General features: G+C 54.2%; 11 protein-coding genes across 11 annotated transcripts; 4 read left to right on the forward strand and 7 right to left on the reverse strand.

Annotated features, from left to right (window-relative positions):
• The first annotated feature begins 149 nt into the window (after positions 1 to 149).
• Positions 150 to 1,644, forward strand: CONPUDRAFT_143185 (FAD dependent oxidoreductase). Its single transcript, XM_007768844.1, has 2 exons — positions 150 to 1,384; positions 1,437 to 1,644. The coding sequence occupies exons 1-2, from the start codon at positions 245 to 247 to the stop codon at positions 1,542 to 1,544; spliced, it is 1,248 nt and encodes a 415-aa protein (XP_007767034.1). The 5' UTR covers positions 150 to 244; the 3' UTR covers positions 1,545 to 1,644.
• CONPUDRAFT_52004 (polysaccharide lyase family 14 protein) lies at positions 1,641 to 2,943 on the reverse strand (the record flags this gene model as incomplete). The annotated part of the gene is made up of 5 exons (XM_007768127.1): positions 1,641 to 1,842; positions 1,897 to 1,980; positions 2,033 to 2,104; positions 2,161 to 2,272; positions 2,325 to 2,943. The coding sequence occupies 5 exons, from the start codon at positions 2,941 to 2,943 to the stop codon at positions 1,641 to 1,643; spliced, it is 1,089 nt and encodes a 362-aa protein (XP_007766317.1).
• Positions 2,944 to 3,337: 394 nt separating this feature from the next.
• CONPUDRAFT_89172 (uncharacterized protein) lies at positions 3,338 to 4,012 on the forward strand (the record flags this gene model as incomplete). The annotated part of the gene is made up of 3 exons (XM_007768845.1): positions 3,338 to 3,341; positions 3,395 to 3,514; positions 3,564 to 4,012. The coding sequence occupies 3 exons, from the start codon at positions 3,338 to 3,340 to the stop codon at positions 4,010 to 4,012; spliced, it is 573 nt and encodes a 190-aa protein (XP_007767035.1).
• A 402-nt stretch (positions 4,013 to 4,414) lies between these two features.
• On the forward strand, positions 4,415 to 6,545 carry CONPUDRAFT_136325 (AAAP amino acid permease; the record flags this gene model as incomplete). Its single annotated transcript, XM_007768846.1, has 8 exons — positions 4,415 to 4,690; positions 4,757 to 5,005; positions 5,068 to 5,076; positions 5,135 to 5,344; positions 5,400 to 5,926; positions 5,978 to 6,064; positions 6,119 to 6,209; positions 6,295 to 6,545. Exons 1-8 carry the CDS (start codon positions 4,627 to 4,629, stop codon positions 6,543 to 6,545), a joined length of 1,488 nt encoding a protein of 495 aa, XP_007767036.1. The 5' UTR covers positions 4,415 to 4,626.
• A 245-nt stretch (positions 6,546 to 6,790) lies between these two features.
• On the reverse strand, positions 6,791 to 8,782 carry CONPUDRAFT_51932 (Phosphomevalonate kinase; the record flags this gene model as incomplete). The annotated part of the gene is made up of 8 exons (XM_007768120.1): positions 6,791 to 7,008; positions 7,092 to 7,218; positions 7,275 to 7,367; positions 7,421 to 7,563; positions 7,620 to 7,794; positions 7,877 to 8,236; positions 8,300 to 8,468; positions 8,526 to 8,782. The coding sequence occupies 8 exons, from the start codon at positions 8,780 to 8,782 to the stop codon at positions 6,791 to 6,793; spliced, it is 1,542 nt and encodes a 513-aa protein (XP_007766310.1).
• Positions 8,783 to 8,970: 188 nt separating this feature from the next.
• On the reverse strand, positions 8,971 to 10,195 carry CONPUDRAFT_51964 (ferrochelatase; the record flags this gene model as incomplete). Its single annotated transcript, XM_007768122.1, has 4 exons — positions 8,971 to 9,174; positions 9,231 to 9,599; positions 9,654 to 10,112; positions 10,169 to 10,195. 4 exons carry the CDS (start codon positions 10,193 to 10,195, stop codon positions 8,971 to 8,973), a joined length of 1,059 nt encoding a protein of 352 aa, XP_007766312.1.
• A 2,165-nt stretch (positions 10,196 to 12,360) lies between these two features.
• CONPUDRAFT_101913 (uncharacterized protein) lies at positions 12,361 to 15,225 on the reverse strand. The gene is made up of 14 exons (XM_007768847.1): positions 15,176 to 15,225; positions 14,518 to 15,113; positions 14,275 to 14,440; positions 14,089 to 14,203; positions 14,003 to 14,024; positions 13,779 to 13,912; positions 13,671 to 13,719; positions 13,604 to 13,615; positions 13,440 to 13,550; positions 13,343 to 13,380; positions 13,221 to 13,286; positions 13,088 to 13,164; positions 12,896 to 13,021; positions 12,361 to 12,820 (listed from the first exon to the last, which is right to left on the reverse strand). Exons 2-14 carry the CDS (start codon positions 14,866 to 14,868, stop codon positions 12,675 to 12,677), a joined length of 1,413 nt encoding a protein of 470 aa, XP_007767037.1. The 5' UTR covers positions 14,869 to 15,113; positions 15,176 to 15,225; the 3' UTR covers positions 12,361 to 12,674.
• A 21-nt stretch (positions 15,226 to 15,246) lies between these two features.
• CONPUDRAFT_121703 (uncharacterized protein) lies at positions 15,247 to 17,761 on the reverse strand. The gene is made up of 7 exons (XM_007768848.1): positions 17,329 to 17,761; positions 17,069 to 17,276; positions 16,839 to 17,014; positions 16,600 to 16,785; positions 16,341 to 16,542; positions 15,623 to 16,285; positions 15,247 to 15,555 (listed from the first exon to the last, which is right to left on the reverse strand). Exons 1-7 carry the CDS (start codon positions 17,517 to 17,519, stop codon positions 15,415 to 15,417), a joined length of 1,767 nt encoding a protein of 588 aa, XP_007767038.1. The 5' UTR covers positions 17,520 to 17,761; the 3' UTR covers positions 15,247 to 15,414.
• Positions 17,762 to 17,939: 178 nt separating this feature from the next.
• Positions 17,940 to 19,037, forward strand: CONPUDRAFT_136329 (HAD-like protein; the record flags this gene model as incomplete). Its single annotated transcript, XM_007768849.1, has 6 exons — positions 17,940 to 18,081; positions 18,152 to 18,265; positions 18,322 to 18,417; positions 18,472 to 18,534; positions 18,592 to 18,772; positions 18,837 to 19,037. 6 exons carry the CDS (start codon positions 17,940 to 17,942, stop codon positions 19,009 to 19,011), a joined length of 771 nt encoding a protein of 256 aa, XP_007767039.1. The 3' UTR covers positions 19,012 to 19,037.
• Positions 19,038 to 19,130: 93 nt separating this feature from the next.
• Positions 19,131 to 19,608, reverse strand: CONPUDRAFT_19434 (uncharacterized protein; the record flags this gene model as incomplete). The annotated part of the gene is made up of 3 exons (XM_007768080.1): positions 19,131 to 19,284; positions 19,359 to 19,498; positions 19,561 to 19,608. Coding segments are annotated over 3 exons (342 nt in total), but the record flags the coding sequence as incomplete, so codon positions are not given.
• A 303-nt stretch (positions 19,609 to 19,911) lies between these two features.
• On the reverse strand, positions 19,912 to 27,050 carry CONPUDRAFT_81250 (multidrug resistance-associated ABC transporter). The gene is made up of 40 exons (XM_007768359.1): positions 26,925 to 27,050; positions 26,621 to 26,866; positions 25,667 to 26,564; positions 25,354 to 25,611; positions 25,249 to 25,299; positions 25,060 to 25,193; positions 24,986 to 25,012; positions 24,826 to 24,935; positions 24,682 to 24,775; positions 24,617 to 24,623; positions 24,501 to 24,562; positions 24,179 to 24,449; positions 23,982 to 24,124; positions 23,895 to 23,925; positions 23,782 to 23,837; positions 23,662 to 23,730; positions 23,570 to 23,600; positions 23,451 to 23,516; positions 22,871 to 23,396; positions 22,743 to 22,815; positions 22,646 to 22,694; positions 22,547 to 22,585; positions 22,403 to 22,495; positions 22,208 to 22,351; positions 22,105 to 22,149; positions 21,927 to 22,048; positions 21,849 to 21,879; positions 21,655 to 21,797; positions 21,554 to 21,598; positions 21,362 to 21,493; positions 21,255 to 21,311; positions 21,046 to 21,202; positions 20,917 to 20,990; positions 20,720 to 20,862; positions 20,603 to 20,669; positions 20,532 to 20,542; positions 20,435 to 20,479; positions 20,315 to 20,381; positions 20,216 to 20,256; positions 19,912 to 20,159 (listed from the first exon to the last, which is right to left on the reverse strand). The coding sequence occupies exons 2-40, from the start codon at positions 26,852 to 26,854 to the stop codon at positions 20,057 to 20,059; spliced, it is 4,749 nt and encodes a 1,582-aa protein (XP_007766549.1). The 5' UTR covers positions 26,855 to 26,866; positions 26,925 to 27,050; the 3' UTR covers positions 19,912 to 20,056.
• Between the last annotated feature and the right edge of the window lie 117 nt (positions 27,051 to 27,167).

The raw sequence follows: 27,167 nt of genomic DNA on the forward strand, positions 1-27,167 counted from the left end.
AGAGGGGGAGGGAAAGGTAGTGAGGGCTGACATCTCGAATGGTGAGCAGATTACTGAGCAAATCCCATCTTCCGCTCCGGCCCCTCCACCCGATGTCCGCGTATAGCCGAAACGGCCCCGTCGGCCAATAAGCCCCTGTCTTTTTCCAACGCCTCCACATCTGTGACCTCACGTCTTGACAGTGGCTCTCTGACTTCAAGCTCTCACTTTACTTCTATCCCTTAGGCGATATTTAACAAACGCCATGGCCGCCCCAGACCAGCGCAACATCGTCATCATCGGCGGCGGCATCATCGGCTGCACAACCGCATACTACCTCTCGCGGCACCCCTCGGTAGCCTCCACGATAACCGTCCTCGAGGCCTCCGCGCACGGCGTCGCCCAGGGCGCATCGGGCAAGGCGGGCGGCCTCGTCGCCAAGTGGGCGTACCCGAAGGAGCTCGTCGCCGTCTCCTTCCCGGAGCACGTCCGCCTCGCGGAGGAGCACGACGGCGCCGCGCGCTGGGGGTGGCGCTTCGTCGGGTGCGGGTCGTGGGAGGGCGACGGTGTGCCCGCACGCGAGGAGGACAAAGAGAGCGGGACGGGTGTGGGCGGGGGCGGAAGGCGGAAGAGTCTCGAGAAGAAGCTCGGGCTTGAGCCTGAACACGAGGTGAACGGTGGCGGGGACACGACGGGTCTTCCACAGGATCTGGACTGGGTAGCGAGGGAGCAGACGACGGCATACGCGCCTATGGCGCCCGCAGGCCACACGGCGCAGGTGCACCCGTACCTCTTCACCACGAGCATGATGGACCTCGCCACGGCGAACGGCGCCGCACTCGTCCAGGGCCGCGCAACCCAAATCGTCATCTCCAACGACGGCCGCGTCTCCGGCGTCGTCTATCAGACCAGCGACAGCGAGCAGCCGCACACGCTCCCCGCGACACACGTCGTCCTCGCCGCCGGCGCATGGTCGCCGACCATCGCGCCCCTCGCCGCGCTCCCCATATCCGCGACGCGCGCGCACAGCATCACGATCCGCCCCAGACCCCCCGCCTCGATCGCGCCGTACGTGCTCTTCACCGAGATCCGCCTCCCCGCCGCCCAGAGCCGCCGCACCGTGACGGTCTCGCCCGAGATCTACGCGCGCCCGGACAACGAGGTGTACGCGTGCGGGCCGGGCGACGACTCGGTCTTGCCCGGGAGTGTGGATGACGTCGAGGTCGATCAGGCGGCGTGCGAGAGTATCAGGGAGCACGTCGCGAGCATCTCGCGCGAGCTGCGCGAGGGGGTCGTCGAGAGGCGCCAGGCGTGCTTTTTGCCGAGTATTCCGGGGGGCCCTGTCGTCGGCGCGGCGGACAAGATCGCGAAGGGGATGTACATTGCGACTGGGCACACATGCTGGGTGAGCTGACTTGGAGTATCGTTGGACGGATGTGCTTACATTATTTTCATAGGGCATTTGCAACGCCCCGGGTACGGCGAAAGCACTGGCAGAGCTGATTCTGGAGGGCAAGATCAAGTCGGGCAATCTGAAGAAGCTTTCGCCATCAAATTTCCTGTAGTATTATCCTTGCACGCTGTATCCATTGCCCTGTAGACTAACCCAATACCAATGTATCCATGAAGAGAACATGCTTAATTCCCAATGATTACAGAATTTACAACAGTGCGACAAGTCCCAGAAAGATGACACAAATAGTCCACTCAATAAATGTATACCCTGACGCAGATGAATGTGTACTTGACGCGCCCGAAGGAAGGCTTGAGGCCGTCGAGCTTCCCCACATCTGGAAGTTTCGAAAGTACGTATGTGTCGTTATTGGGGTTGCCCAACTCGCATTGTTGCCTCCGAAAAACGTCCTGTGATAATTTTTGCTGAGGCGTCAATTTATGAACAGAAGAAGTGTTGCTCACGAGAAAAATAGCCCGCCGATATTGACGTCTGAGCTGTTCCGGAACTGCAAACCTTGCTGCGAAATAGCGAGGACATCATTGTAGCTAGCGATCGAAGAGTCAATTAATGGAATGTGCCCAAGGGGTCGGAACGTACTAGAGCATCAGGTTTCCATTCGACTTGCTCGGAGGGCTGTTGAGCTGGACAAGCATCGAGATTCGTGCCCATCTGTGCATTTGTTGTCAGCAACCTGCAGGTACACAGGGATCTTGGGAGCGACGCACCGGCCCGTCTGGAAGGTATACGATCCCCTGTCGATGCTTACCCCAAAATCGGAGTTGCACACGATGTCTTCTTTCGAGCAAAGCTTTTCCGGAGACAGCACATAGCCATAAACTACAAATACTCAGTCTCATTTTCTCCAGTGATACAAAAAACAACAGCTCACCTTCACCAGCACCTCCAGGTCTCCACATGAGCCTCGTGCTGAAGCAGTCCGAGCCGTTGGGCTGCGACCCTCCCGAGCAGTCGAACACGTCCGGCCCGCCCCGGAGACCCGGGAGCTTGCCGCCCATGGCCCAGGTGAAGTTGGAGTCGAACGCGACGTCGTACGTGAGCAGCATGCTGTTGAACCCACCGCCGCCGCTGCTGCTGCTGCCGATGCCGGTGCCGGTGCCCCACGTAGCATACCACTGCGCGCCGCCCGTGTCGTGCGAGTAGCTCCCTGCCGGGTACGTCACCTGCAGCACGGGCCCGCTCGCGTTCGGCGCGCCCGAACTAGAGGTGGAGCCAGAGCCGGAGACGGGGGCGGGGGCGCTCGGGAAGGGGTCGTCGACGAACGCGATGTTACCCTGCCCGTTCTGCAGGTGGTTGGGCGAGAGGGACCATTGGGAGGTGATGAAGCTGTCTGCGCCGGGGGCGGGCTGGGTCGCGGTGGGGAAGGGCAGGGATGTGCTGCTTGAGAGAGAGTATTGCGCGGCGATGGAGGATGGTGGGGTTGAGCTGGATGCTCGTGCAGCAGAGATGTGGAAGAGTGCCACAGCAGCGAGGGCTACGCTGTACCACATTGTTGTGTTTGTGGACGAAGATGGACGGGTGAGCTGAGTGTGGGACTTTGAGCAGTCGCTGAGTCGCTGGTCAAGAAAGCGATTTCAAAGGAGGCGGGTAGGCTGACATCAAACCGAAACCAGCAACAAAGGCGTGAGTGTTTTGAAGACATACAAGAGGCGGATTCAGATTCAGAAGTGCTGAGCTTCTCCAGCTGGGTCTGCTTACGCGCTCACGTGCAAGCGGCAGGTACGCGCGACGCGAACTCTCGCGCCTCTGCTTCTCCCTCGCAGCAATGTCCAACCTCAACACACCTGCTCCTGATGGTAAGTCGTACACAACACTTGGCTTATTGTATAACTGTTCAAATAAAGATTAGTAAAGGTGCCACAAAAGCCTAAAAAGGCTACTAACATGTGTAAGTAGCGTATCTGCCTTCTTCTTGTCAGCGCCTTACAGCGACGCATGTAGCTGGCCAAAGAGGAGCCATTCGCCGGAAGGCTAACAAGGTTGTATATGTAGCAAATGCAGAGCCCGATATTGTCGAAATTGATGAGCCGCCCAAAAAGAAGATGAAGAAAGTGAAAGCATGTACGACATTCGTTTTCTGTCCTTTTTCCTCTTACTTACATGAGAACAGTCAAACTCTATGGAGTCTCTTTCCCAGTCATAGGGGCTATGAGGCAGGAACAGATGCCACCTCCGCCCTCTGGCTTGCATCATCCGCTCAATCCCTCGCCTTCGTCTAGTCTCACTCAACCTCCTGACGAGGCATCGCAAGTTCCTCCACCAACTTCTGGGGACCACTGTCAAACTTCCTCACGCAAGCGCACCTTGAGCACTGTGACCAATGTTGAGCAGCATCCTCCTACATCTGCCCTGTACCCTACACAGGGACAGCAAGTGCTCACTGGCTCTGTATTGGTGCACGGTCCGAAACTCGAGCTGAACATTCCCTCTAGTTTGGTTAATCTTCGCAACGCGTTGGAGGATATTGAGCATCAAGGGAAGGTCTTGACCATCCAAGTACGAGCGTTGAGGATTCAGGTGGATGTCATCGTCCAGGCGTTACAATGTGCTCAGCAGTAACGGTCTTGTAGGTGCTAGACAAAGAGCCTGGCGAGGTTTCTTTTACCTGTCTTTTATATGTAAACTACCATTAATTGTAAATAAAAGAGTTGCTACTACTCCAGGACACCTGTGAGCAGTAAGTACTGCTCACTCTTGCAAGTCATCGATTATGCCACCTGTGTTTTATGTACCCTACCCACTTCCCGGCACATCATTGAAGGAGAGTAAGAAAAGTTAGTCTGATTAGAGTCATGACGACATGAGGAAGTCCGAGATGGACGGAATGGACGCGACACGAATAACCTGTGTGAGCACGTGGGTGTATAGCAAGGACGTGGAACCAAGAAGCGCCTCGACTTTCCAGGTTCACTCTCCTCCTCCCCAGCTCATGACGCCGGTCTGAAATGTTCTCCTCCCAATCAAATCGCGGACGAGTTGCTCCTCAGGACGGCGAAGCACGACAACCCTTGCTCGCCAGCCACGAACTCGACAGCTTCGACCCGGACACGCACACCCTCTTCTCAGCCCACGACGACTTTGACACCGCTCACATCAACAATGGCACCCCAGCGACAGCGAGCACGCGGACCCCACGCCAGCACGGCAGCGTCCGCTTCCACGACGAAGTCCAGATGATCAGTCCCGTCCGGCAGAGCTTCGACGCGGTGGGCAGCGGCGGCGGTGGTGGGGCAGCAGGTAGGGGCGGAGGCAGCACACACCGCCAGCGGAACGTTCACACCGATCGCGTTGTTGCACACCCAGATGACCCCGACGACGCCGCCCTCGAGGACATCGAGCGTGAGCAGCGCTCCTCGCGCTCGGGACGGCGGATACGGCCTCTCATCCAGGGGTTCTCGTTCCGAACTCCAGGGGGTGATGCCGTCGAGGCCGCGTATGAGCCGCTGAGCGGGTCCGACACGGTGGACCTGGAGGAGCTGGCTGCGAAGCAGAGGGCGGGAGGTGGACTCGTAGATTCGGTGGCTAATATGGCCAACTCGATCTTGGGAGCTGGTACTGTACATCCTTCCTGTGTAATTATCCTCAATGAAATGAACTTTTCTTCCTTTCTTCAGGAATAATCGGTCAGAGCCTCTGATAACGCGTTTTGCTCTTCATTTTATCTTATCCATGTTTCTTCAGGTCTTCCATATGCTGTCGCCCAGGCTGGCTTCTTTACTGGCGTTGTCCTCCTCTTTGTCTTGTGTGCCGTCACAGACTGGACAATCCGCCTGGTCGTCATCAATGCTAAACTTAGCGGACGGAGCTCGTATATCGAGATCATGGACAGCTGCTTTGGCCCAAGCGGCAAAGCCGCCGTCTCATTCTTCCAGTTCGCCTTCGCCTTCGGCGGTAAGTCCACCCCCGCCCCTCGTCATTCACACTCATCAACCACCTCAAATTCCAGGCATGTGCGCCTTCGGCATCATCATCGGCGACACCATCCCGCCCGCCATCCGCTCCGCCTTCCCGGGGCTGTCCAAAGTGCCCGTGCTCTCGCTGCTCACGAACCGCCAGTTCGTGATCGCGCTCTGCACCGTCTGCGTCTCCTACCCGCTCTCGCTGTACCGCGACATCCACAAGCTCGCGCGCGCGTCCGGGCTCGCCCTCGTCGGCATGCTCATCATCGTCACCGCCGTGCTCGTCGAGGGCCCGCACGCGCCCGCCGAGCTCAAGGGCGACCCCGCGCAGCGGCTGAGTGTGCTCGGCCCGGGCGTCGTGCAGGCGATCGGCGTGATCAGCTTCGCGTTCGTGTGCCACCACAATTCGCTGTTGATATACGGCAGCCTGCGCACGCCGACACTTGATAGGTTCGCGAGGGTGACGCATATTTCGACGGCGATTGCGCTCGTCGCGTGCTGCACGCTTGCGATCTCGGGGTATTCGGTGTTTACGAACAAGACGCAGGGCAACATTCTTAATAATTTTTCTTCGGTCGGTGGTTGCGTTTGTTCATGGGGTTTCTGGAAGCTTATGAAGGGGTAGGACGATACCCTAATCAACATTGCACGGTTCTGCTTCGGTCTCAACATGTTCACCACTCTTCCCTTGGAGCTTTTCGTCTGCCGCGAGGTACGTCACCAGGATCCAAGCTGGTCTACGGAAAAGACTGAACATATAATGCAGGTCATCGAGCAATACTTTTTCTCGCACGAAACCTTCAGCATCCAGCGCCACGTCTTCTTCACATCCACCATCCTCCTCTCCTCCATGCTACGTAAGCTCCTCATGCCCTTTCCCCCCTTCCCTATCGCTAACACCAACCCCCATCACCGCACGCCCGCCCACCCACCCACCCACAGTCGCCCTCGTCACCTGCGACCTCGGCGTCACACTCGAGATCACCGGCGGCGTCTCCGCCACCGCGCTCGCCTACATCTTCCCCGCCGCGTGCTACCTCAAGCTCACCGACCCCGCCGTCCCGTGGCGCTCGCGCGCCAAGCTCCCCGCCGCCATATGCCTCGTCTTCGGCGTCATCGTCATGACCGTCTCGCTCTTCCTCGCGCTCGGCAAGGCGTGGACGCCCGAGGGCGGGGCCAAGATCTGTTCGTAGCACACCGGGAGCCTTACATAGTTACATGCCGTGTATTCGTGTGTGGGCAAATAATACGACGACGTTGGAAACCCGATACCATTGTCATGGACATGTTACAGTAGACCAAGAGGGATTTAAATAGGTAGAATACAGATCTAGAATGAACGCCTGAAACAAACTCAAAAAGAAAACCTATATCGCATAGTCGTAGCGTGTCCAGGCAGGACACAGCGTCGTAAAAACCGGCCCGTCAGCATGACGCCTCATCGAGCGGCAACGGCGTCCCTGAGCCCAGGCACCCCGCCGAGCGCCTCGACGCGCGCGCCCTGCTCCTCGCTCTCCCGCGCGAGCAGCGGCGAGACGCTCACGCCCGCGTTGGCCCTCTCGTACTCGCTCCACGCCCTCTCCACGCGCGCGACGGGCGGGTCCGCCGCGGCGGGCGGGTCGAGGACGAGCAGCCAGATAGCGTCGTATCCGCCGGCTATCCATGTTTTTATTATTATTATTATCGTCGTTATGAGCATACCGATAGATTCAGCGCGGTAAATGCAGGTGGTCGCTCACCTCCGGGGACCCCGCCGCCCACGACGCCGTCTATCGACATGCAAGTGTCCAGCAGCCGCGTCTGCTCCGGGGGCTCGATGTCGACTTTGGCTGCTTGGCCCATCGTCCGCATGAGTTTCCGGATGTTCTGGTCGCGTTATGAGCGTTCGATGATGCATGGGAGAGATCGGATGTACTGCTCACTTCGCTAATTTGGTGGACCTCATACAGCCCCGCTGCGACTGTCCTTGATCCATCGGGCGTCTGCAGGGGCGTCACGCCGTGTTTAGGCGACCACTGCACAACTCAGTCGTCAGCCCACGAACGACAATGCCAAAGACTCGTGAGACTACCTCCGACGGCGGCAACGACGACAGCTCAGTAACGGTCGCCTCGTACTCGTCGCGTATCTGCGACGCCAGATACGTCAACTTCTGCAGCGCATTCGCAAGCCCCTGGTTCGACTCGTTGATCTCGTTCCACAACACGTTAGCTGCCCGGGGATGGTGAACACACGAACAGCCGGGAAATCTCGAAACGGCGCCATACCTGCTTCCGCGGTCCCGCTCGCGCTCCGCCACCTCAACACGTCCTTGACCATCGACGGCGTCTCGCTCCCGATGGAAACGTCCCCGAGAATGAGCCGTACAAAAGGCGGCAGCGTGAACGACTCCGCGACATAGTCCCACGCCGTGTTCGTCGGCGACAACACCGGATACAGCTTCTCCGTTGCGAGCTAAACCCATCGACCCCAGTGAGCACACACGCACTCCCTCCAACTTTGAATTCCCTCAAACTCAACGCACCTGCGCGCCCTCCATCCCCAACAGCGGCCGAATCACCCCCTCACCAAACCGCTTGTACATGTGGCTCCCAAAGATCGCCGCGGCGACATCGAACCCGCTCCCGACCTTGCCCTGCGCGAGACAGTGCACGAACTGCGCGGCGTGGTGCGCCAGCCGCCGGTCCGCGCTCGCGCCGTCTGCGAAGCGCTCCGCGTCGATCGCGCGGAGGTGCAGCAGTAGCGCGGACACGAGCGATGTGATTAGGGCGGCCGAGGACCCGAGCCCGGTCTTGTGCACCGAGGCGAGCGGGACGCCGATGGGGCTGAATGGTGGGAGCGAGGAGAGGTCTGAGAGTGTGGGTTGTAGGCCGAGCGAGGAGAGCTGAGGTGGGTGAGTGTGAGTACATCGGAGGGCAGATGAGATGGGGGTGGTGGGGGAGCGCACCTTTTCCCGCTGCGAGTAAAAGTCGTTGTCCCCGACGATGGCGATGTCGATGCCGGAAGTGAGCGCCGCAGCCAGCGGCTCTGTAGCAGCGCCCTTGGACTCCCGAATTTCCGCGATGAGCTTGAGCGTGTGCAGCAGCGCCAGATGCACGAACTTGTTCTTGCTCGCACTACCACGCAACACCGAATGAATCTCCATGACACAACCCTGCACGGTTCACACTCACCTCCCACTGGACGGCTCGACGCTAACCAAGCCTCCCTCAAAGCCGACATCGTACTGCCATGCCGCATCGGTAAACTGGGGCGATCGCACCACGATGCGGTTAGCAGCAGCGCCGCCCGCGGCATCCTGCACCACGGAGTAGAATCTGGACGACGTCGAAACGACGACGCCGCGGTAGGCAGGGTCGAGGACGAGATAGCCGCCGGCGACGAGGACCTTGCCCGGTGCGGAGACGATGGTCGGGGATGGGGAGGACATGTCGGGACAAGGAGTGATGGAGAGAGCTATAAAGCTATGACAAGATCATGGCATGTAACGCGTGTATCGTTCGTGGAGAGACTCGCGTTCTGCTGAGTCTGAATTGCCCAACGTTGATAACCTCACACAGCCTCACGCAACATTCATATTATCGTTCATGTCTATCAATAAGTAGAGCGACTACATTGTCAACGACCGCCGCGCGCGAACCAGCTTTTCTGCTGGGCACAAGTAACATTGGTGCACCCCGGACACCGAAGGTCCAGCTGCACACTCGTAGGACCCTTCCCTGCAGAATAGTCCTTGAGATGTTTCGTGACAATATCAGCCAGCGCGCGAATAAATACGGGCGACTCGTTTAATGACTCCGCTCTCCGAATATCCATACCAAGCTAATGAAAGGAAATCAAAACCAGGGGATGCAGTCGATAGACACCCGGTGACGCACCTCTTTGCCTTCATGGATATACTCCAAGTCGATCTCGTACAGCGTCTCGATATGATCGCTCGTGAAAGCAATCGGCACGAGCACAACGTTCTTCCTACCCAGGCGCGCCAGACCCTTGACTGCCTCTCCAGTCTGCATGCCCATCCAGGCCGAAGGCCCCACCTGAGACTGCCAGACCAGGCGGTACGGATTCGAGTGCCCCAGTCGGTCCATGACGGCGCTCACCGAGGCCGAGACCTCCGGGACGTAGGGATCTCCCCGGTTCACCACAGACATGGGCAGCGAGTGTGCCGAGAAGAGGAGAACGACGTCTTTCCGTTTGGATGGCTCGTACTGAGAAAGGGTCGCTTCGATGTTTTGAGCGACGGCCTGTACACGCATCTCTGTGAGCAGTTGACAAAACATCTCGTTTGTGGCACTAACCTCCACGAACCCGGGATGCGTCCCCCACCGGTCAATGACGCTCCACTCAATATCGCCAATCTCCCCTGCCCGCCCTCTCCGGAATATCTCATTCAGACTGCTCCCGGTGGTACTGCAGCTGTACTGCGGATACTGCGTGAACGCGACCGCCCGCCTCACGCCGTCCTCTTTCATCCGCCTCGCCGTCTCGGTCGTGAGCGGGTTCGCGTACCGGAACGCGGTGTAGTTCTTGTGCGGCGCAGTCTCGGGGTGCAGCTCGTCGAGGAGCTCACACATCTTCTCGCCCTGGAACTCGGTGTAGCGCAGGATGGGCGAGCCGCCGCCTATGTCCGCGTACTGCTTTTCGATTTGGGGCGTGCGGCGCCTGGCGATGATGGGTGCGAGCACGCGCTGGAAGGGGAGGGGGATGAGGTCGCCGTCCATGAAGAGGTTTTTGAGAAAGTCGTGTGTCTCGGGGACCTGCAACGTCCAGGCGGCGTTAGTCGAGTCGAGTGTATATGCATAGGAGAACATACGGTCGAGGGGCCGCCCATGTTAAGCATGACAACGGCTACATGGCAAGTTTAGGCAGAGACAAGGTGTGAGTATACAGCACAAACCTGTGGGACTACAGACGACATGAGATTCGTTCGAGCCAGAAGTGCAAGAGCAGGACGCACGTTTTCCCCGGATACCTTGAAGACTGGACGGTAGCATACTGCCTGCAGCATCGGGCGACGGTCGAGGAACGCGGAAGTCTAGAGAGCATCGTCAGTGGGAAAGGTGGCAGTCTGGGAGAACGACGAGCTGAGTATTAAATAATGTGGACGTCAACCCAAGCCTCCGGGATGGCGTCGGGCCCCTTGCGTTCTGCCGGGACGGACGCGAAATTTCGCTGAGCTCACCGGCACGATCACGTGTGCGGGCCAACATCGACGATGCGGAGGTCGCGGATGACGACATCTTCTTTCACGTCCACGCCGAGACCTTGGAGGGTTGAATGAAATCGCCACAGGAGTTTTAAGCCTTGAGCCAGAAAAGGTATGGACAGTTCAGAAAGCTTTCTCGCACATTCGTATAGGGCATAGAATTGATAAATTCCAGTGTTAATAGTCATACAATGCAGGGGGTACTATTCAGAAACATGATATCGATCCGTTAAATTACATTGTCTTTCCAAGTCCGTGTCCATGTTCACATATCACATCTTCATCAACGAGTGTCTTCAATGGCTACTGACATACAGCGCCGACATCGACGGATAGGGCCCCAGAATATCCGCCGCAGTGGGGAACCGCGGCCGCGCAGAGGGGTCGTAGCGGCTGTACTCGGGAGGGGCTCCCGGGTTGTTGTCCGTGCTGATACCAAGACCGCAGCGCCAGCGCCTCATCTCTTCCGCCCGAGGGGAAGGGGGAGGAGCTCCGCCGGAGAGCACGAGCGCGGTCGACCCTCTCGGCGGCGTGGTGAGCGGTCCTTGGCGCCTCTGCGACGCTGATCTGGCGCGCAAGTCGGCCATGACGGCTGCGAGCGGCCGGTTGTCCTCATCGTCCTCCTCTTGAGAGGTCGGCGCCGCAGAGCCGGAGCTGGAGCTCGCGCTGGATGCGTAGGACTCGGAGGACATAGAGTCGTCGTCCATATCGAGGAAGGACCTGTGGCGGGCCGACTCGGCTCTCGAGCTCCGCGAGCCGTTCTCGTCTTCTACTCGAGGATAGTAGGGGGGCGGCGGGTCGAGCGCGTGCCTTTGCGTGGGGCTCCGAGTGAGCTCGGGAGGATAGAGAACTTGCATGATCGACTGCGTGGGCGGCACGACGGTTTCAATGCCTCGGGCCCGCCTCTCCCACGGGGTACGTCCGTCGCGGGTTCCGGTGCGGCGACGACGTCTTTCTATTTCATCCTCGATCTTCACAAGATTGTTGAGATATAATCCTCAAACGAGATGGCGAAAGGTGGCTTACCTGGGGTCGTCGTGTGCAGAAGATGCATGCGCATCCTCGTACGCAGACTAAGCCAGACAGGGCGTCGGCCCAGTGACGAAGTTCCTCGTACTCCATCGTTTCTGGTGCGTGCAGCTCGATCTCCTCTACATGGAGATCTTCCCGCTGGTTAACGGTTAGACGAATGCATGTATGGGGGAACAGGTGCATCACTTACTTCAAGTAGTCGGAGATTCTGATATTTGCGTCGAGAGGTAAAGACGCGTTTGAGCGTTGCCGTTAAGGTGCAGAGCATGTTGAGTGTGGGTAGTAGAATAGACAAGAGGGTGTTAGAGAATGCAGTGATTTCAAACCCCTCGACACGGAGAGAGCTTTATATCCTCTACGAAAAAGTCAACTTAGGGAAATGGAGTGTTCCCAAGGAGAGTGAACAGACGTCAGGATCCTAGGCGTGCCGCATCATAATGACATGAATGTGTCACCAGTGGTAAGGAGAGGACTTGGAGACAACACAATCCCCTGACATCCATGAGGGTTGATTGGTTCCAGTGCGTTTGAGAGTCGCCGAGGACGCATAGAATGGCCCCATAGTAATTCACTAGCAAGGGGCTGGTGAACTTGAATGTAGTTTCGGATCAAGCTGCGTGTTCAACAGATTCAGAAAGGGTCGACTTGAGGAGAGTCGGTGTTTGAGTTAAAGGAGAGTTGTGCCAGTGTTTCGGAACCGACCGTGGGAACTTTAACCAACTCGAAGTTTCAGTCGAAGGAACCGTACGAACGTTTTGTCCTTCGCAGTTAAAACTAGTCAATTTCATTCTCTTGAATTTATCTCTAGCTACACTAACATGAGAGTTTTCCTGTTGGTATTCTTGGTGTATCAAAGTAATACAAGAGGGTATTGGAGCGTGCAGTCCGTGCTAAAAGGAGATCACCCTTACTAAAGCTACAATTGGTGTAGTATACAGGAGCCTCAGCCAAGTAAAACGTCCATGGCAGTCAACTGAATAGGTCAAGCAAGGTAAATAATTAACTGAAGACCAATCGGACGCCCAGACTCGGCAAGAAATGAATGCAGCACCGAGTGGCCTGGATCAGCCAAGGATCAGCTTCAAGGATCCCCCTTCTCTGATTCCGCGGCCTGACGGCTCGCCGCGAGCTCGCACACCTCTCGCCGACGCGCGAACCACTGAAACGCAGGCAGCGTCATGCAAGACAGCCCTATCCAGCCGAGGTTGATCCCAAAGTTCCTGCCGACTAGGGCGTGCCAAACGATACGAATGATTCAGCGCGCGGCGATCTTTGAGCTCGTTTACGGTGCCGATGACTTACGGTGGCTTTTCGTGCTGAATATGACCGTGCGTACGGTCTCGGTCTCTTGGTAAAACGGTGATGCATATCCCCAGTGCAATATCCAGGGTAGCGTCTGGATGGGATAGTATACGACAGCGACATTGGCTAGATAAATAACATTTGTTGAATAAGGGATCAGATATGATAGGAGGGCAGAATTGCTGTACGCACCAATAAGCCACAAGATGAAGAAAACCGGAACAAATTTCAGTGTAACCAGGGTCACGACCGATTCGACAGCGAGACCCCTTGCGTTTACATCAGAGGGAGGGATTGAGAAAAGAGTAGCGGAGGAAATACTCACAAGGCACACATCGTGGCCCAGGATTGCATCCAATATATGACGAAACCCCATTTTCCGAATCTAAAACTCGATGAGCTTGAGTTCTTCCATCTTAGCAAATCTTTACTCGCCTCCGAGTAAACGGCACCTGGAAAGCCTCGCTCATGACGCAGTACAGGAGCTATAAAACGACATCAGCACGAGACAATGAAGTTTAATAACGGTGGCCACGAAACGTACAGTTACGAAAAAGTAGATGCTTATCGGAACAAGCAACCTAACCGCAATCACTGAGCTAAGCTTCAAGCGACGGGCGTAGCCTGATCCACCGAGTGCCGTGAGCAGCGATGTCTAGGCAACAACGATGAGAGGAAACTACATCCCTATGAACGGCTGGTTCGCACCATCACGATATTCTCGAGACATTGAGTCAGCCTAGCACGTCCCCAATCCAAACGTGCCCAGACTTACCGCCAAGATGAGCAAGTAGAGCATGCCCACGAAGTCCACGGCAGATACCCTGTGGTCAATAGTGAGTCCATCAACACAACAGATGAAACTTGGAGAATATCGAGGTACACGTCATAGTCGAACGGACGGACGTCCCGCGTGGTTCCGCCTAGTGGTTGGCTCACGAGCATCGGCGCCTCGGCCATCAACTGCTGCAGATTTGGGCGGGAGGCCAGCGCGGGCACGAACTTTGCCGCGAATAGCTAAGATGCTTTTTGAATCTGGTCGGTGATCTAAAACGATGGTGGTGTGGTTAGCTCCTATGGAATAAGCCTGTGTAATATCTATCATACCATGGGGGCAAAGATATTTCGACTTAAAGCAGATGAGCTCAGAAGGCGGACGGACCACTGACAGATGAGACGTAGGGAACACTAACTATGCGTTCTCACTTCGCCCGCTGACCACATACGCCGCCAGCGCGAGAGAGGTGTTATAAAACGAATCGACCGCGTCGATGGCATCGTTCAAATTCCTCGTCGCGTTCGGTGCAACTGCATTAAAGAAGCCATCCTACGCATGAGACAAGCGTACTTGTCACGCCCCAGTGGAAATTAAGCCGCACCTACAACTCCGATCCAGAACTGCTCGTCCACGACCGCGTCGCCCACCTGAGCCGGCCCGCCAGGAAACTGCTCAGCATCAAGAATATGCCAAGTCAGCTGAGAAATCCCCGAGATGTTCCTGTACATCGACGTGACGGTCTGCCCGATCTCGCCGCCATCGAAATCCTACATGATGTGCCAATTGGAAGCACCCGACAAATCAGCTTGACTCGGCAAGATTCGAAGAGATAGGTCGAACTTACAACAACACACCCCTTCATCCTCCACGTATTCCCCATAATCCTACCCACCGACGCCCAATAAATAGGAAGCACGCCCCAGACGATAAACGTGATCATCAAGAACGTGTACCCCACATTCTTGAGGTAGACGCCCCGCGCCTCGCGTGTCCCCGCGTCCGCGTCGAGCGCACCGTGCGTGAACGGCCGGTCGTCCTCGAATACCTGCTTTGGCGGGGCGGGCACAACCGTGTTCTCCGGATACGCGCCCTCCGCAGCCGCCGCGGTCGTTGCGTCCGACTCGTCGCTCTCGTGCTGTGAGTTTAGGTTGCTGGTTTCCGCGGGTGGTGGATTTTCGTGTTTGTGCCCCTGCATAACTTTTAGTGGTTGTTTCAGGTTAGTTCGAGGGTGAAGGCAAGTCTGGCGCGACGCCTCCGCGCCAGCACCAGTGTATGAGCGAGATGGTGCCAAAAATTGATCGAGCTCCTTGGAGAGGGCACTGGGGTCATCGGAGGGTTCGGACGCCTCCCCGAAGAGGGAAACTTATGACAGCCCTATGACGACAGACGTCATAATTGCTGGCCATGGAGGAGTTTGTCCGAGCCGGCGGCATATAGACGCTTGTGGAGTCTTGAGTCAGGTCATTCCAGATCCAATCTTCAGGCCTGCGTCTTTGACTCACCACAAAGATAAACCGGATGTACGCGCGCCACCATGGAATCTCCAAACGAGCGTCTGACTGGCATATGACTCCCCGAACCACATATCGTCAAATATTGTTCCGAATCTTAGAATGCACTATGTTACACATTGAATTTGCAAACGTCATCATCATCATCATAGCAGACACGAGAGTCGAAAACAGAAAATTCACAAAACATCGTCCCATGCAGCACTCCGAGCCCACGAGGACTCGGCCAATCAGGGCTCCTCAGCCTCGGGGGGCGGACGAGGCCGCCGCCGCCGCTTCGACTTCTTCTCGTCCTCCTCGATCTCGACCGGACGCTGGCAGACCGGGCAGCGCCCCGACACATCGGTCAGCCACGGATCGATGCAAGTTTTCTGCGAAAGTTCAATGGTTCAGCTCATTGTACCCTCCCATCGCACCGAAAGCAGAGAATCGACTCACGTGGAAAACATGTCCACACGCAAGCAACCGCAACGGCTGCGGTCCCTCTCCAGCATCCTCCAGCCGCGGCACATCCCTTTCCTCCTCAGTAATCCGCTCCACGGGAATATGCACCTCGCCCTCCGTAGTAGGCTCCTGACCGGCGGGTACGAGCGTGCCCTCTCCCTCAGCTCCCGTTTCGGCTCCAGCCTCGGCCTCCTTGTCCGCTTTTCCTACCCGCTTCGGCTCTTCGAAGTCCATCAGGCAAATCGCACAGACCGCGCGGTTCCCTTCGAGCCGGACGAACGGGTACTCGGCCGCCTCCCACAAGTCCTCCCATGTCTCCTCCTCGCTCGCGCCCTTTGACTCCTTGTCCTTTGGCGCCTTCTTCCCGTCGCCGACGAGGGGGTTGCCAGCCTTGTCCTTTTTCGTTGCCCTCCGCAAAAATGCAAAACGTCTCCTAGGCAGTGCCTTTCCTTGTGGTTTTGGCGGGTACGAATGCGCCGGTTTCGGCAGAGCTAGCGTGTGCGAGTACGCGCTGTCGTCAGGTGGTGTGGGGATGTAGATTACGAGTGGGATGCGGTCGACGAGCGCCTTGGGCAGCTTCCCAATTTCGGGCTTTATGTAGTGCGGATTTTGCAAGGGGTGTCGCCCCAAGCAGAGTAGGACGATGCTGTAGAATAACTGTTGATACTGGACGTTAATATTGGCTTCACGGGCAGTCAAGTGGGGTACGGACCATAATGAAGGGAAGAATCATGAACACCAGGAGACCGAACAAGATAACCTCCATGACTACGATATACATTGTACAAAGGACGCCGAATGTGAGCCACCAAACCAGGGGAGAAGACAATCGGCAGGACTCGATTGATGTGTACTCCAGAATGTGAGCGGTGAGAAACCATGTTAGAGTGAGCATGGAGGAGAGCAAGGAGAGGCTAGATATGTCATGTTAGGTTACTCAGTAATTTGTGACTTGCGATAAGAGTGCATACCGCGCGTAAAGCTGAGAATGAGGGAGATTTGGAGCTGACTGGTTTCCAGCTTCCGAGCGACGGGAAGGTGCAGGTGCAGATGTGCCAGGACTAGAGTTTGATCGTCTGGACGCTTGTCGGCGAGCGCTCGTGCTGATAGGCTCGTCAGGGGGGCGAGGGGACTCGATATCGACTGATGGGCCATCCCTATAACATTCCTGAGCCCCGTCACACGCCATGGGCAGTTTCAAAAGACTTACGAAGCACGCATCCGCAGGTAATTCCAATACGAAAGAACACACGATAGGCACACCCTTGCTATCCAGATGCAATTCCAAGCCACAAGTGGTCGGTCGCAGGTGCTTATTTGGTATCGATCAGATTTTGGGCTTTTGACGACAGAAGCCACGCTCAGCACGACAATGATGCCAATGACCTGGTTTCTATCAGCATCACCTTTGATCTGGGTCAATCCAAGATGTTTACTCACTTGCAGTATACCATAGGCGAGATTGCCACACAATGACACAAGCGCTTTGCGCGTCTTGGTGGCATGTGGACCATACCCAAAGAACGTCTTCAGCCTGGAGCGCCATGGCTGCTGACTAGATATCGACGCAGCTGCACTTTCTCCATGCCCATTTTCCAAACCATTTATTGCTTGAGGGGACTCGGCTGTCGACCAATCCGCGTGGCTTCTATCACCGCATAACATAAGTCTCGAGTATAATAGGAGTAATAACAACTCACCCTTCCGAGAGCGTATGTACGCCGGTCGAATGAGGCCCCGAAACCCTGCTGAGCTGCTCCGAGGGGCGGTGCGAGCCTGACACGCGGGCGCGACTTGGGTGTTGCACGGTCTGAGAGGGGAGATCGCCGAGGGACTGGGTGCGGCGCATGTACTGGAGGTCAGGGGGAGGAGTAGCGGGAGAATCGGCCATGGTGGTCTACAGCAAGACGCCCCGTGGCAAACGAGCGTTTAATGGGATTGGAGAGGAGGCAGCGCAGAAAGCACCTGGCGAGTAGACGCCTGCTAGCGCGTGGACCGGACTAGGGTTCAACGTTCAAGCTGGACTAGTACTGGGTCACTAGGGTTTTGTCCTGATGTCAGCGATGGAGCGTCCGAACATATCCTGTGGATAAGAGGACCAAGCAAAGGACTCGCCCTCTCTTGAGTGAGGACGTGTGTGGCCCTGGGCGAGAAGGGAACGGGGTTATGTAACAGGCTGACCTGCAACATACGACACCGCGCTAAGCGCCAAGAACCTATTCCTGGACTCGGAACTAATTCTCTTGACAGCTTCAATTGGCTGCTTGTCCCGGCTTCAGTTCCTTGCAATTCGCTCATTCCCAACATCATCATGGTAATCAAGCTAGTCACCTTTGATGCGCTCTACACAACACTAGCACCTCGCCTCCCCATTTATGTCCAGTACGCAAACACCTTCAGGCCTTATCTTGGCACTCTCCAGCCAGATGCCCTGAAACGCTCCTTCAAAACAGGTAATGATGTCACACCCGAGGACCTAATCAACATCCTTACGAGCACTTCCTAACCAGCGTCTCGTTTCAGCCTTGCGGGACGTCCAAAAAGAACGGCCCGCGTACGCCGGAGAAAATGCTGCCTCCGGGTGGTGGGGCGAAGTCATCAAGCGGACAGCCATTGGCGCAGGCGCAGATCCTCGAGGTGCCTGTAATATTTCCATAGTCTCAAGCAAAGCCCGCTCAATCATCGTCCCATAGATGTCGACTCTTCCCTCGGGGAGATCGTACCCCGGCTTTTGAAGCGCTTCAGCTCGCGTGAAGGCTACAAGCTGTATGATGACACGATACCAGCCTGTACGTGTCTCGTCTCGTTGCAAGTCAATGGCTGAAAACAGCTTTCATCACAAGTGAAGGAGTTTCATGATATGAATATTCGCACTGCAATGGTCAGCAACACCGATGCCAGAATGCGTAAGACCTTCAAACCATGCACACTTAACTCTCGAGTTGAACCAAAACAACAACTAGGCCTAGTCCTGGATGACCTCCAAATTGCATCCTGGTTAAACCCCATAATTCTTAGCGAAGAAGCCGGCATTGAAAAGCCCAACCCGAGCATATTCAGCCTGGCTCTGAGGAATCCACAAACCGGCGAAGCACCGGCCATTCTTCCAGAGGAGTGTGTGCACGTCGGGGACGAACTTGAAAGGTGGGTGAAGATGTGCATTAGAAGTGCCATACGTGATATGCTGATGAAAAAATGATCTCTATAGCGATTACTACGGCGCCAAGGCCGCGGGCATGCACGCGCTGCTGCTCCGGAGGGCGTCGGACGACAGCGAGCCGGGAATGCACCAGACCGAATCGGAGGCGTTGCAGGGCGTGGAGGTGGTTAGATCAGTTCGCTCGGTCCTTGACTGGGTGCGAGAGCGGAACAATCAGAGATGATGTGGCATGGAATGGATACACGCAACGGAAGCATGAGTCTGAGTTTGAGATACGCACCTCCACGACCTCTTCTTCTCCTCCTCCTTTTGCTTCTGCGATGGGAGTTCGTACGTCGTCGGCCGGAACGTCGTCTTCTCCGGGGTAGTGGCCACCTCCTCCGCTCTCTCACCCAGCTTGAGTATCGAGTATCGGATGACACGCGGGTCGTGCCGCATGAGTGAGGCCAGCGCTTGCTGAGTGTTTGGGGAGGCATCAAAGTCCATTGTCCAGTAGCTAGCGCGACGCGTTAGATTCCAACCTTGCAAAGGCGGAGGCGCGCGGGGTAGGCACATAGGATGGACACTCACTCTCCGGCCGAGTATATCTGCTTATTCCGCTTCATTCTCTGCGGAAGCGTGCGGTGACCTTGGTACCCTAGGTTGCGCACGACGCCCCCAGCATCCATGACGTGTCGTGCGGACGTAGTCACCAAGTTTTTGATATGTTTCTGCGTAGTCGGACGTCATTAGGGCCTTTTTGCGCGCGTGCAACAAAGACAAAGAGGCGTACGTAGTCACTGTAGTGACTTGCAATGCATAGCATTTGGTAGAAAGGCATGGTGGCTACGTTCAGACGTCCAGGAGGAAAGCTAGTGGGACGCGGCGGTGGTCAGCGGAGGTGGTCAGCGGAGGTGGTGAAAGTAGGAGCACGTCGAATAAACGCGTGCGAACTCCATCCCGCATTCGCATCCTCGGTCCGTGATTTCCTCAAAACTCTCGGAGAAAGTGCATTCCAGGAAGGGACATTTTCTCATTGCTATAAAGCTGAGAGTCTTTGTAGACCAGTCTGCACATAGTGGCGAACACAACTTAGATTCCAATTTATAATTTTAACCATCAACAGAACAAGATTGCATGTTGTGGCTTGTCGAACGAAGTTTCATTCTGAAGCTTAAGCTCTACCACTAGTACTGGGTTCACATGACAGAGGAGTCGTAGTTTACATATACCGAACTAAAGTGCAACACTCTTTACGAGATTACAAGCTATCAAGAAAAGGTCTGGATCTAGAGACCAGCCATTTTCTTCAACGCCCCAAACTCTTTCTTCCCAGTTGCCTTGCACAGCGAATAGAACTTGGACGAATGCTCTCTTAGCAGCAAAGAAGGCCTGAAAATAGAGTTTATCTAGTCAGAATGGTCCCGAAACCCAGATCGCCCACTTACTTGTCAAACTCCACGATACGACCTTCGTCGAGAACCATGACCTGAGGACGCTTGATGTGAGCAAACAATCGCATATGCAGGCACATTTCGACGGCATACCCTATCGTAATCGATGACCGTGCGGAGACGGTGCGCAATCGTCATGATCGTGCTGGAAGCGAATTCCCTGCAATGGTACACAATTAAGCTATGCCTCACTTAACATAGTAAGCAACGTACTGTCTGATCGTCTTGCTGATAAGCTCGTCGGTGGCGTAGTCCACGCTAGAGGTGTGTTCAGCAAAAAATAATTGGACACATTGGTAGTTGTATTTACCTCGCAGTTGCCTAATAGTGAGAAACAATGTCTAAATAAAAACCGTCGCAATGGGAGCAAATAGGGCTCACCTCGTCCATAACTAGCACCTTCGAGCGCTTCAGGATTGCTCGCGCCATACACAATAACTGCTTCTCTCTTTGCATTCCTGTCAGCATGAACCTAAGAAGTCGTCCAAGATCACTTACCCGGCCGAGAAGTTCTCGCCACCCTCCGAGACAGGGGAGTCGAGGTTACGGAAAACATTCTCGTTTGCAGCCTCGGATTCCGCTACCTCAGCAACCACGCGTTCGTCCGAAGGAATGAGATGAACGCGTTTCAGAGCCTCAAACTATGGCGAAGAGTCAGCGAATGTAAGACATTGTTACCAGTTGGGAAGGCATACTATATCTGCGTCTTCATATTCGCCGAAAACATCGAGAGTTGAGCGTAATGTGCCGCTCAGAATCACAGGATCCTCTGCAAAAATGTTAAGATTTTGAAGCTGCAGTAAAAAGGAATGAGTGTCACATACGAGGAATGATTGTGAGTGCACTCCGCAGGTCACTCAGACCAATCTTGGAGATATCAATGCCATCCACGAGAATACGACCTTCGGTGGCTTCGACGAAACGGAAGAATGACAGGGCCAAAGTACTCTTGCCAGAGCCTGTACGTCCCAGGATACCAACCTGCCCAACAAGTAAGATTGGTAAATATGCAGAAACGTCGGTTTCTACTCACCTTTTCTCCCGGACGGATTTCGAAGCTGAGGTGATGCAAGACGTCTGGCAGGTCAGGCTGTACAGCTCATTAGTGATTTGGCACATACGATAAAGGATCAAACATACGGCATAGCGAATGACGAGATCTTCGCAGACAACAGATCCTTGTGCAGGCCAAGAAGCGGGCGGGCGAGGTTCAATGAATTCGGGGGCTTCGGCCTTCAGTTCTGAGAACTCTTTGACTCTTTCCAACGCAACCTGAGAACAACTTTTGCGTCAAAAATTATACTAGTATCAATATTTTGTGCACACACATACCATTGACTGCTCTACACCAACAAACCTCCGCACCAAGTAAAGGATCTGCAAAATAGACCGGTTAGCAAGAGATGTTCATTAAACGAAGAGATAGAACTTACATTGCCCGTGATGCTAGTCGCGAAAGCAAGTGCGAATCCAGCCAACGCCGCTGAGATATTTGGCGATATAACAGCAACCAAGCCAGTCAGGCAAACCAATGCACTAGACAGCAGGTTGAAGCGAGTCGAAACCCAGCGGTTAACTGTCAAAAACATGTTAAGTGGTAAGCGTACAAAAAAGCTTTATCCAGTACCACTCCACAGCCAGTAGAACGGGTTAGCGTTCTGGATTTTGTTGAGTCAAGGTCCATGCTGGTAAATAATAAACTTACTGTATCGGCGCATCGGATCATGTCTCTCAGGAACTTTGACGAAGCACCAAACGCGCGGATTACGGTGACTCCAGCGATTGTTTCTCCGTAGATGGAGTAGAGAGGTGAGCGTGCGACCGAGTCTACACACGGACCGTTCATCAGTCTTGCTCAAAGAACATCTTTATACAATACTTACCTAGTCTACGCATGTCGCGTGAGGTTTGGCCATAAACCTTAGCAACTGCGATTAAACATATGTTAGCTCAATGTCTTCACATTACACTGGCACAACCACCGACCTTGATAATACATCCACCCGAGCACGCATGCTACAGGGACAAACACCCAGCCCCCGATATAGGTGACAGTAACAACAATTGCCGCCACAGCCAAGCCGTACCATACAAAGCGGCCGAAGTTATCAGCAAGCTGACTGTCAATTACTGTTGGAAAGAGTTATACAGTGAACGTGATTGATACGACTCCACATTTACCTTCGAAGTCTTTTCCAAATCGGTTCAGCAGGCGACCTCGAGATACCGTGTCATGGAAGCGAATGTCGGCGAACAAGACGGATTCCAGCATCCCTTTTGAATGTTATTACTTCCATGCATGTGTAGTAAGGACGAAATACCCACGTTTGAACAGCTTCGTGGACGCTGTAATAGAGCCGCTATCTGATAATTTGGTGTATAAGCTTAACTCTAACCATCAAACTTTGGGATTTGAGTACTTACAGACAATAAAATAACGGAAAGTCGTGAAGCATAGGCCAACAAGTGTAACCTGAGATTACAGTCAGCACGAGGAAGATGACCCCAGTTGCTTACTTGCCAATGCATATATCCTCATGTAGTAACCCACTCCATTGCTGGCGGTATCCTCGGCACTTGCGCCTGACCATGTCCTGCACAAAAGTCGACGGTTGGTTGCTATACATCAACAAACAACGGCTCACGTACTTCAGCCACCAGTTCTCAACGACAGGGCTCACAGCCCCTGCAAGCATGGACAACGTGAAGATGGTCCAGTATATCGAACCACCACAGGCAGTGACGTAGAGTTTCCATATGTCTCGACCAATGCGCCCGACCACGCGCTTTTCTTCTTCAATAAGTTTGCGAGGAGCTTTATGTTCCACTTTGGCACCTTCGCCTGCCGCAACTGTTGGAGTGCCTTCGGAGCCCTTGCCGGTAGTCGAGGTTTCAGGTTCGTCCTCAAGATCTTCGATAGTCAGCCCCTCTTTTTCCTCCGTTACTTTGTCTTCGTTGATAGCCACTGAATGTGCCAAACTGTCCATGACTGGCGAGGCTTGGAATGCGTCCCGATCGCCTTGGAAGATGACGCGTCCATTGTCAAGTGCTACGACGTAGCCAGCTCCGGACGAGGCGAGTTGAACGTGGTGCGACACGAGGACGATTGTTCTGCCATGCATCAATTCTCCCTTGATACATTCGTGATATAGGTGGTGGGCGGTATGCGCGTCAACTATAAGAAGGAAATTATGAAGATGTTTTCCACTAGAAAAAATAAGAGACACACCTGCAGAAAGCACGTCGTCCAACAAAATTACGGATGCACGAGAGTAGACCGCTCGGGCCAGTGAAACTAAAGTAGCGTTAATACAACCAACCTTGGGGATCGTCATCTAAAGTGCCCACCTCGAGCTTTTTGGCCTCCGGAGAGGTTAACCTAAAAGTGAGAAATCCAGATCAGACTTGGTGGTTCATAGCCTCATTGTAAAACCACTTGCCCCTTTCTCGCCAATTTCGGACTCATCTCCGTCTTCCAGGATCCGGAGATCACTCAACAGAGCACAAGCCTACACGGGACTCTCAGCAAGCGGCACAAATATAGATTATATCTGACTGACCTCAAGCGTCTTTTGATAACGCTCCTCATCCAGAGGAAGATTAAACAAAATATTATCTGTATAAATTCAGTTAACTGTGTCGTCTTTTCATTTCAGGAATGAAAAAGACAAACCTTTGATGGAAGCGTTGCGAAGCCACGCGCTCTATAACCCGGGGACAGTTATAAACGAGGCCAAAGAAACTTGGGGCGGTAGCATACCTGAGGCACGTAAGCAACGACACCTTTGACGATCCAATCTTCCTTCTTGACTACACGATCCTTGCCAAGATAAGCCAGAATATTTGGAGAAGAGCGAGGACAATGGAGTTGTCCTGTCAGAACATCCGCTTCTCCTAGGAGTGCTGTGTAGAAGTCTAGTTAGCTCCTGGCGCTATTAACCATGGCATACCCCTTACCGAGCAACATCAAGCTCTTCCCGCTTCCTAGCTTACCGCAGATGAGCGAGAGCTCGCCTTGCGGAAGGGTAAACGACAGGTCATGTAGGACGAATTTATTCCGGGGGGTGGGTGGCGCCGTAGAAGTTGCGCTGGCACTGACACCGCGATGTTGAGGCCATGTGATGGATGCGTTTTGAAGTGAGATATGTTGGGGTTGGTCTTCTGGATTTGAAACGTCCACCTCTGCGCCATTGAGATATTTCTCAATACGACGAAGGGAGACAAAGGCCTGCAAGAGGTGTCAGTTGGGATGCATGGGCTGAGGGACATTTGTGCATACCTGCATGATGCTGAGTGCCAGCTCTGGCAAAGTGTGCAGAGCAAACTTCATTTCCTGGAACACTGGTAAACTTCCATTAGATGAAGCTAGTCGGTGCAGTTTCGAGCAAGGCATACCTAGGATCTGACGACCGCAATTGTCCATGAGATATTATACGAACGATAGACTGACTTAAACTTACAGAAGTAAAAGCAATAGACGGAGTCAGGGTCTGCTGGCGAACGAATGCAAAGTGCCAGAAAGAGACAAGGGTGACGACAATTGGAGAACCATCCCTACACAGTATTAGCTTTACTAAGCAAGAGGCGTGCAGAGGTTTACTTACCAAACAGCCTCAAAAAGAACGCCAATCATATAGCTGGTTTTTTGAGCCTTTAATTCTTTCTCGCGGACCTTGAGTACTTTCTTTTCGAAGCTTCGCTCCCATGCCATAAACTATAATGGATATCAGACGGCTATAATGGATGCGTATTGATCTCAATTACCTTGAGCATGCGGATGGCTCCCAAAATCTATTCTCGAGTTAAGAGAGTACGACATATAGCTTGGCTGTACGAACCTCATTCATCAAAGAAACACGCTCGTCGCGGGCCTTCATCAGTTTTTCTTGCGCATGGACTGTTATCTTGGCACAGAGACTGTTGATAGGCAAGAACCCGACTGTGCAGGCAAGACCGACAAAGCATGATACACCTGGGTCCGTGGATGAGATTCCTTATGTATGAAACATAAATCAAGATGGATTTACCGAGTAGTTTATAGAGGTAGAGCGAACCAATAACAAGCTCGATGGGCACATCTAATGCGCTATGAGCAGTCTGACTTACACGGCAAAAATATGCATTAAGCTTACCAACGAGAGAGTAGATGGAGCGAGAGCAGTCGCTAACTCTATCCGTGTCGGTCGTCATCAACGTCATAATCTGTGCCTTGCTCGCAAAGTCCTCGTCCTCGTCCTTCTTTGCGCCATCGCTACCGTCTTCGCCAGTACGAGGGGCAGAGGAGGCAACGTCCTTCCGCACGAGTGTCTTCTGGAACAATATACTGTTCAACTCCAATCGAATGCGGCACTGAATGACAGATGAGCAAAGTGACCACAGCTGGCTCGTCACTACAAGGCGTTTTTAGCATGTTTTTATCTTGTCCAGCCAGAGTTTAGAACGCACCCAGAACAGTCAGAGCATTAGAGAGGAACATTCCAACGACAAGCGCCCATCCCCAACTCCTGTCTTTGCGCTCCGGGTCCGACTCGAGATACTTCACGAGCTGCTCCAAGAATAACGGAGGTGTGTACCACAAAACCCCAGAGACAGCGGAGAGCGATGCCAGCGCGATGAGAGATCCAGCGTTGGCGCGGAAGATCCGCCAACCGAGTTGCCATCCAGATCCCGGTTTTGCCCAGCGCAACTTTACGCTTTGCATTATTTTTTGCATCTTCGTATACAGATACACTCCGCGCATATCGAGAGGCAGGATGGGAAGGTCGCTGATCTCGAGACTCTGTGAGGCATAGCCAAACATGACGACCTTGGTGGTGTACGAGAAGAGCACCTGGCTCCAACTCGACGCGTTGACGTATCCGCAGACGTTGTCCTGCGAGGGATCGGTCCGCTGCTTGGCTGTCTTGTCAAGATAAATGTCTTCAGGTGGGAAATGCAACGCCGGGCCGGAAGGTGTCGTCCAAGTCACAACAGTAGCGACAAAGTACAGGATAGGCCAGAGCAATTCCACGATATACTTGAAATATGCTAGTTTGCCCCTGGATAGTAACATGGACGTTTCAAACGGTGGGCCAGAAGGGATGATAGACACAATTAGCAGAAGAACAAAAGGTAGCAGCGTAAGCACCGAGAGATGGATCAAGGAGTTGACATGGGAGTCAATGGTGGTATGAACCGTGGAGCGAGTAGCGTAAATGTAGGTGTACATGGCATAGGCCGTTAGCAAAACGTCGACGGTGATCATATCGAAGTCGAGTTCGACGATGGACCATCCCAAGGACACTTCTTGGAAAACGAAGACCAGACCGAGTGTGGCTGAAAGCGTATGCTTTCGAAGTCTCACCTGGTGGATGTAAGCTTATGATGCGGCATAAGTTGAAATAGCACAAGTACGCTTACCTTGGCCCAAAATTTGTCCTCATATATAGGGTATCCCTCTATGGTATCTTCAGGTTGACTTATGTCAAATGGGTCATCTCGGAGAGATCCAGCAGGACTTTCTGAGAGCGCATCAGGTGTAGCTGTGGGGAGCTTGATCTGACTGTCTTTAGGTGCGAGGAGCAGGTGGAGCACGAGACTTGTGCCAGCAGTGGCGACAAGAACAGCAGATGCAAGAAGGTGCAAATCTATCATCAGGGGTATTACCTGGTTCAATGGTGAGTCTATTCTGACAGCATACATGGCACACCGGTTAGGGACCTACAGATGTCAGACCTGAGTACTTGAGTCCTGCCTATCAGTGGGAGCGGATGCTATTAGGTCGAGTCTGTTGACGCGGTTTCACGCGTTTCTACGCGTCTTCAAGGACTGGACAAATCAAGGATCGAACAAATCCTCGAATGATGCATTGTGATGAGCAAATCCAAGGCGTTAAGTGTTGTTGATTTGCCCTGAGTCACCAGCGAGTCAGTGGTTATCCAAACCTTGCTTCCGGCTCCGAAGCCTT

Source organism: Coniophora puteana (assembly GCF_000271625.1).
Source record: "Coniophora puteana RWD-64-598 SS2 unplaced genomic scaffold CONPUscaffold_4, whole genome shotgun sequence".
NCBI lineage: Eukaryota > Fungi > Basidiomycota > Agaricomycetes > Boletales > Coniophoraceae > Coniophora > Coniophora puteana.

Bases quoted from the DNA above. Each gene is read 5' to 3' on its own strand.
- CONPUDRAFT_143185 (XM_007768844.1), top strand. From the start codon at position 245: ATGGCCGCCCCAGACCAGCGCAACATCGTCATCATCGGCGGCGGCATC. The intron at 1,385-1,436 runs GTGAGCTGACTT...TTATTTTCATAG, and splicing joins CGACTGGGCACACATGCTGG to GGCATTTGCAACGCCCCGGG.
- CONPUDRAFT_101913 (XM_007768847.1), bottom strand. From the start codon at position 14,868: ATGCAGGGGCACAAACACGAAAATCCACCACCCGCGGAAACCAGCAAC. The intron at 13,913-14,002 runs GTATGATAGATA...AAAGCATCTTAG, and splicing joins GAAATATCTTTGCCCCCATG to CTATTCGCGGCAAAGTTCGT. The intron at 13,287-13,342 runs GTTTACTCGGAG...AAGCTCATCGAG, and splicing joins AGCGAGGCTTTCCAGGTGCC to TTTTAGATTCGGAAAATGGG.
- CONPUDRAFT_121703 (XM_007768848.1), bottom strand. From the start codon at position 17,519: ATGGCCGATTCTCCCGCTACTCCTCCCCCTGACCTCCAGTACATGCGC. The intron at 17,015-17,068 runs GTGAGTAAACAT...GATAGAAACCAG, and splicing joins TCGCCTATGGTATACTGCAA to GTCATTGGCATCATTGTCGT. The intron at 16,543-16,599 runs GTATGCACTCTT...TGACATATCTAG, and splicing joins CATTCTCAGCTTTACGCGCG to CCTCTCCTTGCTCTCCTCCA.
- CONPUDRAFT_81250 (XM_007768359.1), bottom strand. From the start codon at position 26,854: ATGATAGATTTGCACCTTCTTGCATCTGCTGTTCTTGTCGCCACTGCT. The intron at 22,496-22,546 runs GTGGGTATTTCG...AACATTCAAAAG, and splicing joins GTCCACGAAGCTGTTCAAAC to GGATGCTGGAATCCGTCTTG. The intron at 22,150-22,207 runs GTCGGTGGTTGT...GTTTAATCGCAG, and splicing joins CGGGTGGATGTATTATCAAG to TTGCTAAGGTTTATGGCCAA.